Here is a 14,370-nt window from a genome sequence, read left to right as displayed (position 1 = left end):
CTAATGTGCTTGATCTAGTCCTCTTTGAAATTGGGGTAGATTAACGCAGCTTAGCAAACCGTTAGTGAACTTTAGCAGTGTTAGTATAGGCTTGTTTGTCAGCCTGGGATAGAATTTTGGGTTTGACATTTTGATACTCTTATCTTATCCTAATTTATGTAAACAAAAGATAAAGACTGTGTGTGTTGCTTTTGCCTAGTCAGAGGTTTGTTAGTACAATGGGAACAGATAAGATCAGTTAGTGTTATTCGAGAGCACACTTACAAGATTGCCTCAACCCCTATCTCAAGGAAAGGTCAAGCACCCGGTTGGGAAGGGCAAAGAGGGATGGGTGGGGAAGAAGACCAAAAGAAATGCCTGTCCCTGACCACAGCACAACCTCACTCCTTACCCCTCCCATGGGGTACAAAAGGGGTGGGACTGTGGGCATGCATTGCAGGTATATTTGGGCCTTCTAAGGAGGAGGAGGTGGAATAGGGAATGGGGACACAGGCAAGGCTCTGCGGCATCAGAGCTAGGAAGAGGGACATGGGGTAAATGCTCTGTGGTGTCAGAGCTGGGAAACAAACTTTGCCAGCGTGTAGAGCTATGGAGATGTTTGCTTGGAACTAACCCTAATAAATATCTCATTGCCTGCACTTCAGACTTCCGGTGTTCTGCTTTCTGTCTGCGTGACAAGAACCAGGGGAGGAGATGAAGGGAAAGCCCTCTAACAAGCAGGTCCACATAGACAGCTAAAGCAGCCTAGTTAGTGTGAGGTAGATTCACACCCCAGTTTCCTAAGAACTAAACATTCATGTAGACAAACCTTAAGTTTTATTTAAAAAATCTTGGCAATAAATCCATTTAAATTCAACTCCAGATTAATATTATTTGACTGGGGATTCCTTTATGTTTTAAGAAACATTTAAGAATTGCTAAGTGCAGGAAAAATTGTGGACCTTACAAGCCATGTGAGCACTGGAGGACCTTATAAGGGTGCAGAACTGAATTCATTCCTTTTCTGATTGCCTTCTACCTCCACATGGGTCGTCTTGTTCTCTGTTCTCCAAATCAGATACTATCCTCTAATCCTATAGTTTCCATGAGGGAGTCTAATGACTGTTCACTGCTTCTCTTTGGAGCCTGAAATTTTAACTTTCTGGGAATGGTGCAAGACCTATTTTTGGGGAGAAGTGGGTGATCTAGGCAGGGGTTTCCTTTTTCCTCTCTGAGGCCCCCCCAACATGCTATAAAAACTCCACTGCTCACCTGTGCCACAATAACTGGTTTTCTGAATATAAAAGACAGGCCAGTGTTAGGAGCTAGCAATCAGGGCAATTACATGGGGCTCCTACGAAGCCGCATTTCTCAGGCTTTGGCTTCATCACTGGGTGGTGGGTCTCAGGGCCCCGGGCTTCAACCACATGCAGTGGGGCTTCAGGTTTCTGTCCTGGGCCTCAGTGAGTCTAACATTGGCCCTGCTTGGTGGAACCCCTGAAACCTGCTCGCAGCCCCCCAAGGGGCCCCTGGACCCCTGGTTGAGAACCCCTGATGTAGGTATCATAAGGATTGTATTTATTACATGAAAACCATCTTTAGAGTCTACTTACCACACAAACCTCCTCAAAAAATAATCAAAGGTCTTTTACCTGTAAAGCCCAGTAGAATATATGAAAGTGAAGCAATTTAGGATAGATGGTGACCTTAAAAAAATAAACAAGTAAATTTTGGAACTCTCATGTCTCCAAAATAATCTTGTGTGATTTGCCCAAAACTCGGCAGAAAAATTCAACCATGCAATGGGATCTAACATTAACAGGACTAGTTTGGGTTTAGTAAATAAGGAATGGGAGTGCAGTTTTGCAAATCAAGTCTCTATCAGGAAGCTAACTTCAACCTTAACTATGGAGAGCCTAGTACCTCTCCAGAATATAGCCACATTCTGTATATGAAATGTGCTATGCCTGCCTTTATTCTTCCCTCAGAAGAAAAACATTTGAAAAGAGTGCCTCCAAAGTAAATACACTGCTTATTTTTTTAGAAAGAATCTGGAATTTTTTTTTTTTTGCTCTCCGCTAATTCCTCACAAAAAAGAGAGCAGTACTGATTTAAAAAAAAAAAATCTCTCAAAGTAATTTTTTTCTTCTAGTTATAAACCCTTGAAAGTAGGAGTGTATTATTGAAAACATGACAAGCTTAATTATAAAATGAGCAAGAATGGGAGTAGGTAGTTCTGAACCCTGGGTATTAACCTTCATGGTTGCACAGTTCAGGATTAATTAGTCACATTATACTCCTTCACAGCAATACAACTATGAAAGGGGAAAAAAAAAAGATTTAGAAGATTTTTGAAAAGGATCTGGGGGTTATAGTGGATCACAAATTCAATACAAGTCAACAGTGTGATGCAGCTGCTAAAAAGGCTAATATCATTCTGAGATATAGTATTAACAGAAGTGTCATAGGTAATGGTCCTGCTCTACTCAGCAGGATTACTGTGTCCAGTCATGGGCACCACACATTAAGATGTGGATAAATTGAGTAGAATCCAGGGTAGAGCAACAAAAATGATAAAAGGTTTGGAAAACCTGACCAATGAGGGAAGGTTAAAAAACAGGCATGTTTAGTCTTGAAAAGAAGATTGAGGGGTGACCATGTAACAGGTTTCAAATACGTTAATGGTTGTTATAAAGAAGACTGTGATAAATTGTTTTCCATGTCCACTGAAGGTAGGACAAGAAATAATTGGCTTAATGTGCAGCAAAGGAGATTTAGGTTAGATATTAGGAAAAACTTTCTAACTATAAAGGCAGTTAAGTTCTGGAATAGGCTTCCAAAAGAGGTTGTGGAATCTCCAACACAGTAGGTTTTTAAGAATAGGTTGGACAAACACCCATCAGGGATGGTCTAGGTATGCATGGTCCTGCCTTAACGCAGGGGACTAGACTCGATGACCTCTTGGGGTCCCTTCCAGCCCTACATTTCTATGAGTCTATGCATCCAGTTCACATGGAAGCTAAACTCAGAAGGAGAGAAGAAATCAAGAGGACCACCAATATCCCAATGAATGGTAGAGAGGCCAATCACAGGCCCAAAATAGAGAGTCTACCTTACTCTAGGGATTGTGGGCCAATGCAGAGACCACACACAGAGAATGACAAGGCACAGTGTGATTATAGAGCTCTGCTGTAGGTACATCGACAATACTTATACACTACTAAGCCATAGGCAACTTTTCCAGGTGAGGACACTCTTGCGACTTGCATTTATTGTTCAATATAGATAGATGTATAGCTCAGAGGTGCACGTAGCATAACTGAGTAACTGTCTGATCTTATTTTTGTAACCCTTTCCTTTTCTCACTCCATCTAACCCTATTGTTAATTAAAAAAAAAATTCAGGGCAAGAACCATGCCTTTCTATCTTCACTATAAAGCACCCAACTCATTTTTGTATATTAACATAAATTAAGAACACGTATGTGGACACAAATGTTAGACGTGTTCAGTGCACATGAGGTGTTCACGCCTGCAAAGAACAGGCACATATATATGTATAAGCAAAAAAACGTGCATGCAAAAGTATAGGTTGGGGAATGAGCACTTTTTCCACTCAAGTTTTAGGCTGCCAAAGTACTTTTCCAAATAAAAATTAAAGGGTTGAAACTATTAATATTAAAAGCGATAATAAAAATGTAGGCTTATTTCTCATAAGAAAAGACAACATAAAAAGCAAGTGCATTTTAGTGTACACAATGTTTTTAAGTAATACTATTTTTAATAAAATAATTTATGATGTGTCTAGCTTCTTTACACACTGAAGTGGAGTGAATATACATTTACAAATGCTCACCATGATGTGCGTTATTCCTTACCTTCAGCTGAAAATAACTTTTAAAAATCAAAAATTCTAAATATATATAGGCACATTAAAGGTATCATTTTCTAGTAGAGCCAATCAACCATCTTAAGAAGGAAATTAATGTTGGCAATATATTTTCATTCTTCTTTTCATGATTGTGTATGTTAACTCTAAAGATTATTAAGGAAGAAGGAATTATGAGAAAATGTGATGAAAAGCAGAAGACTTTCAACCCTTATGTAATACATATTATTAAATGTGGGCTCAGGGCCTGACTCAAAACCCACTGAGGTTAATGGAAGTCCTTCCATTGACTTAAAAGGTTTTGGGTCAGGCGTTTAGTGTCCCATCCCACTTACACCAGTGAAGTTACAGCAACTCTGCCAATTAGTTTTAGAAATGTGGATCCCATCCAAGACTCAGTGTAGTAGATTAAATTGAAAAGTACAACATACCTGAAAGGTGTGTATACAAAAATCCTGAAGTCGGTAAAGAATATAGCATGTTAGTCCTTAAAGTAAAAAACACCTGATACTACAAAAGGTTTGTGTGAAAATCAATATATTTCATACTTCTCCTCTTGATGGTGGTCCTCTTGGTCACTAAGCTCATCATCATCTACCAGATGTCCAAAGGGCTCAGAAGAAATTGATACCATGTTAGACAGAATGATTCTGCTATCACTGCTGCCTGAAAGGACCAACTGGTCATGAGAATGATTGTATCGTACATTCCATACCCTATAAAATGTAAATAATCAAAAAAGTATTACAAGAGTCTATTCCACAGAGTCTGTAAGTAAATATACTGGACTGTTTAAATAAATTATTTCAATTTAAATGTGAACAAATAGTTTCAGAGAAATTTAATCTGTAAAATGAGTTATACTCTAGGAATTATTTTGGAAAAGTTCTATGGCCTGTGCTATACAGGAGGTCAGATTAGATTATCATAATGGTCCTTTCTGGCCTTAGAATCTACAAGTATGGGTAGAATCTGACACAGTCATCCTAAAGATTGTTTTTTGCTGTCTTCATTTGGGTCATAAACTTCCATGTAATTTGATTTTCCAGGGCCATATCTTTAAAATCAACAAACAGGTTGCAGGTTGGGAGGGTGGGGTGGAGGAACCAAACTCTAATATAATTCCCCAAGAGTAAATGTCTGCTTATAGTCCAATATATCAAATAGACATTCTAAAAATACTAAATACAGTAAGGTACTCTAAAAGCAAAATGTGAATTTGAAATAAACTACATTAACCCAGATCTCACATAATTACAGTGAACTGTTAAAATAGACCCTAAAATCAAAAGGATTAGATTTTTCTAGTGTTTATATTTTATGAATTAAGTTAACACCAATCACGTTATGATTTTCTTTTGTTCTATTTTTGTTTTAATCTTCTCAACAAGTAAAAATATTGCTTCTGTTAATTCACATCTTCAAGCTACTGTCGAAGTGGCTGCAGGGTCCAGATTTATGTTGCAAGTGATTCTGAAGCCCAAATTCCAATATGAAATGCTCAGCTTCTCTTGACTACAAAAATATGAATACATAAGCGTTCAAAAATGGAATGGTTAATCTCTTAAGGAATTTTTTAAAACTATGGGTGAGATTCTCACCTTGCTCTGGCCCCTTCATATTGTGTAAAGGGGCTAAAATGGTGTAAGGGGGCTCTCAAAGCCCTGGATCTGGCCAAGGGAGACCACTACCCCAGGGCAGAAACTGATCTAAGGATCCCCCTGCCTGTACTGGCTCAAGGGGTGTGAAGAGCAACTGCATGGGTGCAGGCTGCAGCATGTAGCATTGCGGAGATGCTGGGCAATGCAACTGCCATAAGGCAGCCCAGGGAGGATGCTGTAACTGAGACAACTGAGACTGTGTAAATTATGTCAGGGGCTACAAAGCAATCCAGAACTCAGAGTGCAGAGATGTCTTAAAAGCCACCTGACCCCCTTCTCCCTGTGCTGCGCCTCTTAGAAATACAGCCCAGAATCTCACCCGTCATACAGCTGAAAATACCTTACTAGAAATTAGACTCACATTCCCCAACCCTTAATTTAAAATTATATAAGAAATAGTCATATATTAAAACTATTCCATGATGCAGAAAAATGATGAATTGCAATAGCATAAATTAGTTTGCATTGTTTTTAAACAGTAAAATAATTAGCAGAATAAATTACATAAACCGTCCACCCACAAAACAGCATGCAGATAATTTATTCTACCAGTGGGAATGCTCTTCTAGTGTCTTCACTGGCTCTGTGACATTTCTAGTATCCCAGAATTTCACCTTGCAGTCATCTCCACAACTAGCCAGGTAGTACTGTTTATTGGGATTAAAGTCTAGGTCCCGCACCAGCTGTCCATGTGCATTTTCTATGTAATAGATCTGTCTGTAAAACACACATTAAAAATTAAAGGTAGTATAAAAGCTAACTGCAGTCTACTGATAAAAAACTGTTTCTCTAGTAACTTGGTTAATCCTTTGGCACTGACAGAGCTAGGCCACATCTATACTATAATCTTTGGTTAATGCAAGGTATGTCAGCATACAGCCATTGAGTCTGTACATCGTTTATGGGCGTGCACACTTGGCTGTTTGCTTTGGGATGGTACGTACTGATCAGGAGCGGCTGCGTCAATGCAAAGTACAATGCACCATTTGTAGGTATCCCAGTGTGCCACACGCCTTTGTACAGCGCAATGTCTTTTGGGAAATTTTCACAATGTGTTATGGGATACAAGTGACTCGGCCAGGGACCTGAGAGCTAAAGGTCAACTTCCTAGTGAGCAACTTTCTCCACCCCATAATGCTAAGCATATCCCATAATTTTTGCTCCTTTTTAAAAATACCTACAAACCCTGTGGCATTTTTTCGTGTTTGTCACCTCTGATAGAAGCCTGCAGAGCTCTGCACTGTTCTCATTAATGTTTCAATGATCTGCTGGTATTTACAGAGCTGCAGGAAGTACTGCAACAATGGGAGACATGACAATGTCCTTGCTTAGAGTTTGCTTAGAGACATAGTGAAAAACAATTCAAGGTTGCTGGTAGAATTCATGGAACGGTTGCAACAGTGAAGTGCTACTTCTGGGCCCGAGAAACAAGCACTGGCTGGTGGGATTGCATCCTAATGCAAGTTTGGGATGATGAGCAGTGGCTCAAGAATCTTTAGATATGAATGACCACATTCCTGGATCTGTGTGCCAAGCTCGCCCCAGCCCTCCAGTGCGGGACACCAGACTGAGAGCTCCACTGGCAGTAGCGAAGTGAGTGGGGACTGCACTGTGAAAGCTTGCAATTCCAGATTGCTACCACTCTGTAAGAAACCATTTTGGAGTTGGAAAATCCACAGTGGGAGCTGCTATCATGCAAGTGTGTAGAGCCATTAAATAGTCTCATCCTATACAGGACTGTGACTCTCGGCAATATGAAGGACATAGTGGATGGATTTGCAGCAATGGGGTTTCTGAACTGTGATGGGGGTGACAGATGGCATGCATGTCCCTATTTTGGCACCAGCCCATATTGCCACAGAGTACATTAACAGAAAGGGGTATGTTTCTATGGTTATGCAAGTATTGGTAGCTCATCAGGTATGCTTTCTCGATATTAATGGGGGCTGGTCAGGGAAGGTGCATGATGCTCGCATTTTTAAGGACTGTTCAGAAAACTGCAAACAGGGACATTCTTTCCACTGGTGGATTACCATTGGTAATATTGAAATGCCAAATACTAACTTTCTTCACCCTCTAACCCATTCTATTCTCTTTCTCCTATCCTCTGAACATATGTCAGGCTTACCCCAATCTTAAAAGACTCTCCCTTCACCACTCTTGTTTCTTCAACTACTGTCCCATCTTCTTCTTTCCTCTTTCTTCCAATCTTCTTGAAATTTATTCCCACTGCCTGGACTTTCTCTGATTTAATTTTCTCTTGGAAACAGTTGTTCTGGTTTCTATCTTCTCAGCTTGACATACACTGCTCTTATTACAATTACTAATGACCTCCTGCACTAGCGTGAAGGTCTTTTTTTCTGTTCTTTTCCTCATTCGTCTAACACCTTCAACATCATTTTCTACACACTCAAGGGGTTTCTTGACAGTATTCTCCTGCTTCTATTCTAGCTCTTCTTCAGTATCTCCCTCCTCCATTTTCCCATTCTCTGCAGATTTTTATCCTTGGTTCCCTCGTCTTTACTCCTTTATTCCTTAATTATGGCTGAATTCATCTACTCTTATGGTTTCTATTCCTACTTCTGCCTATTTACAGGAGCTTTCTGTAAGTCAGCTAGTCTGGCTCCCCTTATTGTGAAGAACCTGTTTTTTTCCCCAGTGCTAATCCGTTATGCACTTCTGTTCTGTCCAAGCTCAGAAGCTCCATGGGTCTGAAGAGTCCCTCCCGCAGAATTTGGTAGCTTAAAGAACAGATCCTATGCGAAAATCCTGGTGTACAGCTCAGTCCCGTGAGCTCCTAAACTCTGCAGTGTGGAAGCTTCAGACAAATCTTGGGGGATGTCAGAACTATGGTTCAATATGACTATACACCAACATGTCCACATGCAGTTGGTGCAACATTTTCATACACATACCAAACGTGGGTAGCTGGGGCACAATAGTTATATTCCAGGAAATACAGTGACTCTACTTATTTAGTAGACAAATCAGACTAGCCTCTTTCTAGAGATACCACAGTCTCTTTAGCTCAGAGTTATTCTTGTTTGTATTTTTTTTCATGTAGATTGCAAATAGTTCATTGTCTGAAGTCCATTGCTCTTCAGACTGGTTTTGGGACTGTCTAATCTGAGCTGTGATTTGTTCTATATCTTCTACTTTGTTTAGACAATCTGTAATTGTGAAGTTTGCTTTTGTAAACCATACCGTAGCATTTTTCTTTCAGCTACTGTTAATAACCTGAATAAATATTTTTCATTGGTGTTTACTAGGATACCTCATTAAACACAATGTTCAGAAGATTTCTCCATTAGGACTAGTAAGTAAGAGCATGAGACTTAAATGTATTGTGTGCACGGTCTTTAGCACTTAAACATAGTTAGGCTTTAAGCTCAAGTGTGAATACAACATGCTGAAATGAGATAATTACAGAAAACAAAGGAAGAGCCCCAAAAAATCCTTCTCCTTTGCCCTTCAACATTACCGCCTATACGTTTTTATTAAAGGCAGCCTTATTTATAAATATGAATTTAGATTTTTGCATGTCCTCTTACAGAACAATGAAAATGACAAGATGCTAGAAGTACAAGAAAAATTTTTTCTTGTTTTTGATGATTGTGTATATGTATAGTTAGCTTTGCTTTATGAAATTAAATAAACCTTTTTAGCTTGGGAAACATGGGGACTTACTGCTGCACCCAGGGCTTGCAGGAGCCATAGAACTAAATTTGAAATCATCCCCCCTTTAAGGCAACAGAAGTTATTACAAGACATTCGTTTTCTCAGTTTAGTGATAAATTACTGTGTGCTAAGGGGATAAATGGTATCTTAAAAAAGCTTGCAGGCTTCTGTTGTTATGGCAACAGATGTGCACATCACTACTCCTTTGCCTATCAAAATCACAACCAGAGCAGGTAGAGTCCCTAACTTGGTATATTTGCTGCATTTTGTTTATCTTGGCTCACTTTTTTTTTTTTTTAAATAAAGTCCATAATTGTGTGGAACTAGCATGTTATAATCTTAGATACGGTAGTTACTAAAATGGTAAAAGTAAAATGTAAACTTACCTCCAGAGATTAAATTACCATACTATGGAGATAACAATTAGTGCACCATCAGTACTCTGATTTAAACAGACATTGATTTTCATGCTGAATTACGAAACAGCTCTAGTTTAAGTAATACTTATATTGTGTATTGAACAATCACCTTGGGACTACTGCATAGTTCAATGACACTCAATACCACAAGGTAGATTTGAAGCTTAGAAAAAACCCTTGAGTAAACCTTTTACTTGAAAGCTCTGAATACACCAACAATGCAATCCAAATCCATTCCATTTACAATTATTTATACAGTCACATCTTTTCTATCCTTTTTTTCAAAAAACAAGTCAAAAGTGATGAAAATTAACCTCCAGTAGAGAGTCTATTCTTTAAGAACAAGAGAGCAAATTTTTTTTTGTTACCTCATACTTCGTGTATCCCATCCTCGAATGGCAGTATCATTAGCTGTTGCAACCTGTGTACAATTGTGGTGTGGACTCCATCGTCCGGTCGTAAATTTTAATTGCCCTTTTCCTTCCAATGCAGCAGAACTGGAGAGCTGTGCATTAAAAAAAAAAGGGGGTATTTACAAATAAGGCTAAAACTAAAATAAATGCAGGCACAGTGGAACAATTGCAAGCTGACCTATTGCTCCAAGTGCAAGAAAGTAAGGTAGAGCTACTAAGATAATAATGGGGGGAAGATAAATAAACAAACACACACATAAGTAAGTATGTAAAAACCCAGACCAGTAAGTTTGTTTTCTAGCCCACACAATATGAAGTAATTTATATAAGGCTTATCCAGTGCAAGTTACTCAGCAGACAATGGATGTAAAGATCATTTTCTAACCTTCTTTATGTTTCCAAAGAAAATTAAATTGTTTCATATAATTTGTAGAAAATTCATGGGAGTATTCAAACATCTGAAGATGGTTAACAAGCACAAATATATACATACATTCAGTTACATGGAATTGCTCACAAAGATATATCAATACTCAATGTTACTCAATACAGGAGTCCCAGTTTTAATCTTAATGAATGTACCTTCCTTCAGTGTGCCCAGCCATTTGATAGCATCCTCATCAGAGACAGAAGCCAGCTGTCAAGTAAGTCAGTGGGCACTTGTCAAAGATATGCAACATAGTCTGAAGTTGCCCACATCTACATCATGGGTCATGAGAGAAACCCCATTTGAAGTGATTGGTCACATAATTGCCCTGTCTTGTTTGAAACTGGTTCAGGGATGACCATTGGTACCTTGGCAGGTCAAAACCTGGTGGGAAGATGGTTGGGTTGGTATGAGAGAGTGACTAATGACTGTCATCGCTGACCAGTCATTAAGCCAAGCAGACTCCAGCATCTTGTCCTGTGGAGTCATAAGTGACCATAAAGGGCGTCCAGAAGACATACAAATTGGTGGATGGTTGAAGAGGTCTGAGTAGAGAAGCAAGTCACTGTCCTCATGGATCTTGGCCAGGAGCATAATGGAAACCCCTTCATGGTGAATATGGGATGGTGCTGTGTTACTAAGCATTGGCAGCCCTGGCAACAGTTGCACGTAAAAGTCCTGGTAACAATGAGCAGAGCTTCATTAAGCTCTACATAGACTGGCCTTGTGTGAGATGAGCAACACAAGACAGGAGCACAGTATTCTGCTGTTGAATAGCAGAGGGCAAGGGCTGATGTTCTAAGTGTCCGAGTGTTCACATCCCAGGTTGAGCCAGCCAGTTTTCTGAACATGTTCTTTTGAGTGCTAGCGCTCTTCTTCAAGTGATTGCAGTACGTCAATGACCTATACAATATCAGGCCGAAGTAAACCAGGTTTGGGTCATGCTGCAGGTGTTGGCTGTTTAATAAAGGCCAATGTAATTTTAAAAAAATTAAAATCCTGGTCCATTAGCATATAATGTCACATCTACTACGATACAGTGAAAGGTGGATGATAGGTCATATGGCGAGAGTAAAAAGTTCTTGTTTCAAAGTACATAAGGAGGCTTGGAAGGGAAGCAGGAGATACGTTGGATCTCTGATTTCCTCTCTCTGCACTCTCATTCACCTTCTCAACACTGACAGAAAGGCCACAACAGGTAACTAATTTTCCACAGAAGATGAGAAGATAAGTTCTCTCCAAGTCAAAGCGAGCAGAAAGATGCCTTAAATATTGGAGGCTCAGAGTAATATTATTTAATTTAAATACCCTTGCTAAAACTAGGGGTTTGTATTTTATATTTTAAAGAAAAAAAATAAACCAACCTGCTATTAGTACAGCACAACACTGTACAATTTCCACATGACTAAGCAAAGAAGTTAAAGATGAAAGAAATGTATTTGGTCACTTTGTTCATCCCCCCCCTTTCACTGCATTCTCTAAGTGATTTATGTAGAATACATTTAAATTGTTTTAGTGATACGTATTCCACACACTATGAGATCTCACTGTAAGGAACTTTTGACCAATATCCAGGGCCTAAGTTTTCCATGGCTCAACTCCATCCAATTACTTCTTCCTCTTCCTTGTTTTTTACACTCCACTTACTACTATAATTTCTAAATATTTGAAGTGAGCAAAGGTTAAAAGAATGCTTATTATGTTAAGTGACCATATTGAGTTTTCACAGGCATAACCAAAGCTAAACATATCTAGCATCAATCTATTTGAAGGACTTTTAACAACTTCAGGTCTATGCTGTCAATATTGAAGAGATGTGATGCATAAGTTTATGCTTTATCATATTATAACCACGTACACCTTTGTATTTTGCAAACCTTTTAATGCATCTGATAATTCAGACACAAACTCCTCCTCGTTGGGGATTTTAAAGTTAGCAATTGAGAAACCTTCAAAGCCAAGTACAATTTTTCATCCTCTGAAATGATTAAACTGGCTGAGATGTGCATGTCTTCAGAAACCTTTGCAAAGTATTTGTTTGTTGTGGTATAACAATGTAAGAGACCTACATGCATGGTTATATTTTGCTTATTTTTCCATCTTTTGAGTACACTTATGCCAAACAGTAGTGTGAAAATTATTATTTGCTGTCTGAACAGTTATTTAAATCTTTTTGAACTGAAAACTTTCTATCTACCTTGGTACTCATGGTTGGTCTATCAATGTGGCATCTAAACATCTTTTTCAATAAAGTTGTCACTGAGCTCCAGTCAAAAAGACAGAATTCATCATGGAAAGATATTTCCTTTAAGTCAGGGCTTTGAGGTTCCGAAAGAAAGTGATGCTGGGAAACTCACACAACTGTAATTGAGCTGTTTCAACTGTGTGGTTAAATGGGCACTCTTCTTTAGTGCAGTGAATCCAGCATCTACAAGGAGCACTTAAGTTTGTTTACATAAAATTCTGGTGAGCTTTAGAAGAATCCACAGATATCAACATTTGTCATCTTCCCTAAGAGAGAGACAGCCCTTGATGTACTTCGAGCCATACACCTCCCCTATTGCATTCAAAATGGATATTCTAATCACCATATCAAGTCCATTTAGAAGATGGCTTCCCACCAAATACAAGAAAGAATCTCTCTTCACCAAGTTCTTTTAAAAGATTATTTTTATATTTTTCTTTAACTATTTTAAAATCAGTACATTTACCACACTAGTGATGCAATTCAGACAAGCTTATAACACTTGCCCTGATCACCACAAGGTATTTTAAACCTATTACTCCCTCAGCTACACATCATTGTTCCATTAAAGCAGGCATTAAACAGTTTGTCCATTATCAAGATCTGCATAAAAGGGGTTCTTCTTCAATAGAAATTAAGGGATCTCCACCCATTTCCCTACAGCTTGTCTGTGATTTCATTGTGGTCAAGCTTTTAAAGCCCTTCTAATATCCCCTACATCCTGTCAGAAAAGCTGAGGTTTTCCCTTGTTCAGGTAAGAATGATCTTAGCCAGGTAAGTTTGGACACAGTTTTACTGATTCGCCACATCCCTTTTTTAAAAAGCTGCAGTTTATTGATAAAGAAGAAATAAGATGGATAAGATTCATCCATTGGATTCAAGATAATAAAAATATACTATACCATACTGTTTCTTTATATGTATAATTTCATACATAGGATTTACTCCGACCTACACAGAAGTGCACAGGATCTGAGTGGGTCATCTCAAAAATTAAATTAAGCTTATTTAACCTTGAGAAAATAAACTTAGATAATCAGAGGGAAAGAAACAATAATACGGAAAATATACAAGAGTTCCAAATAAAATAAAACCACACATTTCTGTCTTATTTTTTCTGTATTTATTCCTGGAGTAGAAAGCCTCCAAGCACTGTGTATCCAAAACATACCCCAGTGGATTAGTTCTGTCAGTTTTAGGAGAGATTTTTCCCATTTTAGCAGACATTTTAGGAAACTGATCTTATCTTAACCTCCGCTGTCTAAAGTATTATGCACAGACCTTGTTACCCTACACTTTAAGACACAATCCCTCACTGGTCTGGATTGAGCCCCCGAACATGACAGACCTCTTCCAGGCATCTAAACGTGGTTTGGGACTGGCACACTTCCAAAGATCACCCTTGATTCAGGTCTGAAATATAAAGGAGAAACTGTATACATTTAGGATTTGCCATTCCACCCCAGTTCTTCTCACATAATCCTCTCACCACTTCTATGAAATGAAGCATACTTTTTCCAAGAAGGGAGGGAACACATTTACGGTTCAGGTCAAGTTCCCAAACAACTCAACACAGATTCCTACTGTAAAAAACATTATTTCAAACAAATCTTTCTTCTCTAGTGGATAACCATTCTCTGAACCTCTCGTCCACACTTCT

The 14,370-nt window shown here is 38.7% G+C and overlaps 1 protein-coding gene across 1 annotated transcript in view; it reads right to left on the bottom strand.

The window, feature by feature from the left end:
• The window catches only part of EIPR1 (EARP complex and GARP complex interacting protein 1), a 180,668-nt gene that overhangs the window by 21,539 nt on the left and 144,759 nt on the right, over positions 1-14,370 (bottom strand). Inside the window, 3 exon segments of the mRNA XM_038394569.2 lie at positions 4,416-4,583; positions 6,078-6,245; positions 9,994-10,130. Coding sequence (XP_038250497.1) covers positions 4,416-4,583; positions 6,078-6,245; positions 9,994-10,130 — 473 coding nt within the window.

This window comes from Dermochelys coriacea, chromosome 3 (genome assembly GCF_009764565.3).
Source record: "Dermochelys coriacea isolate rDerCor1 chromosome 3, rDerCor1.pri.v4, whole genome shotgun sequence".
NCBI classification, from domain to species: Eukaryota; Metazoa; Chordata; order Testudines; family Dermochelyidae; genus Dermochelys; species Dermochelys coriacea.
This window is presented reverse-complemented; position numbering and strand designations above follow the sequence as displayed.